Source organism: Mandrillus leucophaeus, unplaced genomic scaffold, assembly GCF_000951045.1.
Source record: "Mandrillus leucophaeus isolate KB7577 unplaced genomic scaffold, Mleu.le_1.0 Scaffold755, whole genome shotgun sequence".
NCBI classification, from domain to species: Eukaryota; Metazoa; Chordata; class Mammalia; order Primates; family Cercopithecidae; genus Mandrillus; species Mandrillus leucophaeus.
The window spans coordinates 43873-48213 of NW_012108197.1; the positions used below are offsets into that span (position 1 = coordinate 43873).

Sequence of the window (4341 nt, forward strand, 5' to 3'; positions counted from 1 at the left end):
CCATTGCACTCCAGCCTGGGCAACAAGGGCGAAACCCTGTCTCAAAAAAAAAAAACGTGGTAATTCTCGGCTGGGCATGGTAGCTCACGCCTGTAATCCCAACACTTTGGGAGGCCGAGGTGGGTGGATCACTTAAGGTCAGGAGTTCAAGAGCAGCCTGGCCAACATGGCAAAATCCTATCTCTACTAAAAATACAAAAATTACCCAGGAGGCGGAGGTTGCAGTGAGCCGAGATTGTACCACTACACTCCAGCCCGGGAAACATGAACGAAAGTCCTTTAAAAAAAATAATAATTCTCTATGACCTTTGTACAAGAGAGACCCAGGATAATACTCATAACCCTAAGTCTAGCTATAAGAGGCAGCATCTCTCCTATTGGCTGGTTGAAGGTAGAAGAGTCATAATTGCACTTGTGAACTGGGCCAAGCTATATTTCACAATTCCACCTGTGAATAGGGAGAGAGAAGTCTCATCACCTGGGTTTTGGGCCAGGAATATGTCACAGTCTTTTCTGAGGGCAGAGACCAGAAAGGAGTGTCACATCACCTGAATATTTAGCCAGGAATATGTTACAACCTTCTCCTGAAAGCAGGACACAGGCAGCAGAGTCACATCACCTGGGTGCTGAGCCCAGCAATGGATAACAATGCTCTCTGTGGTCCACACCCAGGCAGGAGAGACACATTACCTGGTACCTGAGTCTAGTGATAAGTCACAATTTTTCCTGTAGGCAGAAGGCAGGCAAAAATGGAGAGTCACTTTCCTAGGTGACTGATACAGAGATATGTCACAAGGCCCTCTATAGAAAGAGCCTGGGCAGGGCCAGGCACATTGGCTCACACCTGTAATCTCAGCACTTTGGGAGGCCGAGGCAGGCAGATCACAAGGTCAGGAGTTCAGACCAGCCTGGCCAACATGGCAAAACCCCGTCTCCACTAAAAATACAAAAATTAGCTGGGTGTGGTGGCGGGCACCTGTAATCCCAGTATCTCAGGAGGCTGAGGCAGGAGAATCGTTTGAACCTGGGAGGCAGAAGTTGCAGTGAGCTGAGATCGCAGCACTGCACTCCAGCCTGGGCAACAGGGCAAGACTCTGTCTCAAACGAAAAAAAAAAAGGAAAAAGAAAGGGCCTGGGCAGGAGCTTCCTATTTTATAGGTGTTAGACCTAGTAACATGTCCTAACATCCAAAATATTCAGGGACTAGGGAAAAAAGGAGAGTCACATAACCTGAGTGCAGGGCTTACCAATATGTCACAATGCACCCTGTGGGCAGTGCCAAGGCAAGAAAAAAGACTCCCATCATCTCAGTGAAAGGCCCAGCTATATGTCACAATGCCACCTGTGGGCATCAACAAAGCTGGAAAAAAGTCACATCTTCAAGGTGCAAAGTCAAGCGATATGTGACAATCTCCATCTGTGGGCTGGGCCAAGGCACCGAGTCAAATCACTAAGGTGCTTAGTAGATGCATACAATCTTACCTGCAGGAAAGTCCAGGAATGTGATTAGAAATTCCACACATGTCCAGGTTCCAGGTATGAAAGTCAACACCTCCTGTATGTTGGGTCTAAGTACATGAGTCACAATCTCAATGGTTGACAGAAGTATTGCAAGAGAGCCACAATTCTGTCTGCAGACTGTGCCTTTCAGTGCAGTCACAGCCTCACATGTGTACTGAATCTTGGTCTGAGAGTAACCAACCCACCTATGGACCGGGCCCACATATGAGAGTCAATTGTCCAACTTTTGAAAGCCTCCCAGTGCGAGATTCAGAAATGTTCGTAAGAGGCCGGGCGCGGTGGCTCACGCCTGTAATCCCAGGACTTTTGGGAGGCCGAGGCGGGCGGATCACCTGAGGTCTGGAGTTCGAGATCAGCCTGGCGAACATGGTGAAACCCCATGTCTAGGAAAAGTAAAAATAAAAATAAAAAATAAAAATAAAAAAATAAAAATTAGCCGGGCCTGGTGGTGCGCACCTGTAATCCCAGCTACTCGTAAGGCTGAGGCAGGAGAATCGCTTGAATCTGGAGGCGGAGGTTGCAGAGAGCCGAGATCACGCCACTACACTCCAGCCTGGGCGACAGAGCAAGATTCCCTCTCCAAAAAAAAAAGAAACAGAAACTGAAGACTCCAGGGCCGCAGTCCCTCCTGCGCAGACACCGAGTCGGGATTCTGCCCCGATGACCCGTCCGGCATCCCTGAACAATCTGGGAAATACTCGGGGCTGCCGGTGCAGACTTGACCAAAGAGATCCAGACAGGGTACCGTGCAGGAACGGGGCAGGACGCGGGAGTCTGGGCTGCAGGTCCAGGCGCCATCTTGCGGCCAGAGGGGCCTGGGGCAGAGCTGCGCCAGGGACCAGGACTCAAGGAGCGGACTGTGAGGGGGCCGGTCCCGCCAGTTTCACAGCCCGCTCTCCCCTCTCGGGATGCCCAACCCCGCGCACTCACCATTTCCCAGCCTCCAGGATGTCCGGGCATCTTAGCTGTGCGTCTCCCAGGACCTGCAGATCACAGGGTAACGGAGGCTGCGACAAAGTCACCGGGGATTCCTGAGGCGGAGGACGCGGAAAAGCAGAGACGGATCCCAAACTCTGGCGGGAGCGGGAGACAAAGGCCCAGCCAAAAGCCGGAAACCACGGCCCTCTCTAACTGCGCGTCTGATTGGGCGGTTCCCACGCCAGCGCCACTGATTGGATAAAGCTCCGGGACCCACCAGGTCCCTCCAGGACCCACCCTCCCCGGCATTAGCGCGTTTTATGGACTGGGAAATAGGCTCAAGTGGGCGGGGTCACGTGCCCAGGGAATTACACCTAATTAACAAGTGAGCTGAGCCTTGAAATGCACTTTCTCTTTTCCTTACCTGGGTCAGCTTGTATAATGCATGTTAGTAGCTACTTAAGGGTAAGAAACAGAACATTTTGATACCCTTTTAACAACTTTTAAATCGTTTTGATAATGCAGGAAAGACCCTCATGCCATCCCTGAGGTCCTTTCTCACCATGCTGTACCATACTGCTGTACACATCTTGGGATGACCATTAGGAATGGGGAAGCAGGGGAGCTGGGGATAGATAAACATAAATTACGTTGCCTAAATTTGCTCATTTTAGAAAAACATCTAAACCAATCTGTGTGAAGTGACTATTTTTAGGGTAATTGTGCCCTGACTGTGCTGCATCTCAATCTGACTTCTCTTTTTTAAAATTATTGAATTACTCTCATTAACGGGGTTATTTCACTTTCTACTGGAAAATCGCCAATTGTCCTCTGTAGGTGTCCTGAGGTGATTTGCTAGTTTAGACCCTGGAGGTAGGGGTAAGAAAATACTTGAGCTACATTAGAACACTTAACTGGAGGATATATAGGAATTCCTTAATAATATCGAACAGTTTTCTCAATACCCATTATATTTAACAGTGATAGCTAGGAGGGCAGAGAGGGGCAACGGATGACACAACCTTAGAAGTTCACTTTTGTTATAAGTTTATTTGTTTTGTTTCGTTTTGTTTTTGGAGATAAGGTCTCACTTTGGCGCCCAGGCTGGAGAACAGTGGCACAATCACAAATCATATTTTGGTTGTAACAGTTTTTTAAATTTTTATATATTTATTTATTTATTTTTGAGACGGAGTCTCACTCTGCCACCCAGGCTGGAGTGCAATGGAGCAATCTCAGGTCACTGCAATCTCTGCCTCCCGGGCTCAAGTGATTCTCCTACCCCAGCCTCCCGAGTAGCTGGGATTACAGGCGCGAGCCACCACGCCTGGCTAATTTTTGTATTTTTAGTAGAGACGGGGTTTTACCATATTAACCACGCTGGTCTCGAACTCCTGACCTCGTGATCCACCCGCCTCGGCCTCCCAAAGTGCTGGAAATACAGGAGTGAGCCACCGCCTCCGGCCAATTTATTTTTATTTTATATTTATTTTTTGAGATGGAGTTTCACTCTTGATGCCCAGGCTGGGGTGCAACGGCACGATCTCGGCTCACTGCAACCTCTGCCTGCCTGGTTCGAGTGACACTCTTGCCTCAGCTCCCAAGTAGCTGGGATTACAGGCACATGCAACCACGAGCGGCTAATTTTTCGTATTTTTGGTAGAGACGGATTTCACCATGTTGGCCAAGCTGGTCTCCAATTCCTGACCTCAGGTGATCCGTCCGCCTTGGCCTCCCAATGTGCTGGGATTTCAGGCATGAGCCACCGCACCAGGCCTGTAACAGCTTTTTATAAAATATTTTTGTCTGGGTGTGGTGGCTCACGCCTGTAATCCAAACACTTTCAGAGGTCATGGTAGAATGCTTGCTTAAACCCAGGAGTTGAAGATCTGTCTGGGCAAC

General features: G+C 49.2%; 1 protein-coding gene across 1 annotated transcript in view; it reads right to left on the reverse strand.

The window, feature by feature from the left end:
• Positions 1–2615, reverse strand: part of LOC105529211 (zinc finger protein 43-like) — a 31306-nt gene extending 28691 nt beyond the window's left edge. Inside the window, exon 1 of the mRNA XM_011966305.1 lies at positions 2452–2615. Coding sequence (XP_011821695.1) covers positions 2452–2481 — 30 coding nt within the window. The 5' untranslated portion in view covers positions 2482–2615. The remainder of the gene's footprint in view (positions 1–2451) is intronic.
• Positions 2616–4341: the final 1726 nt, after the last annotated feature.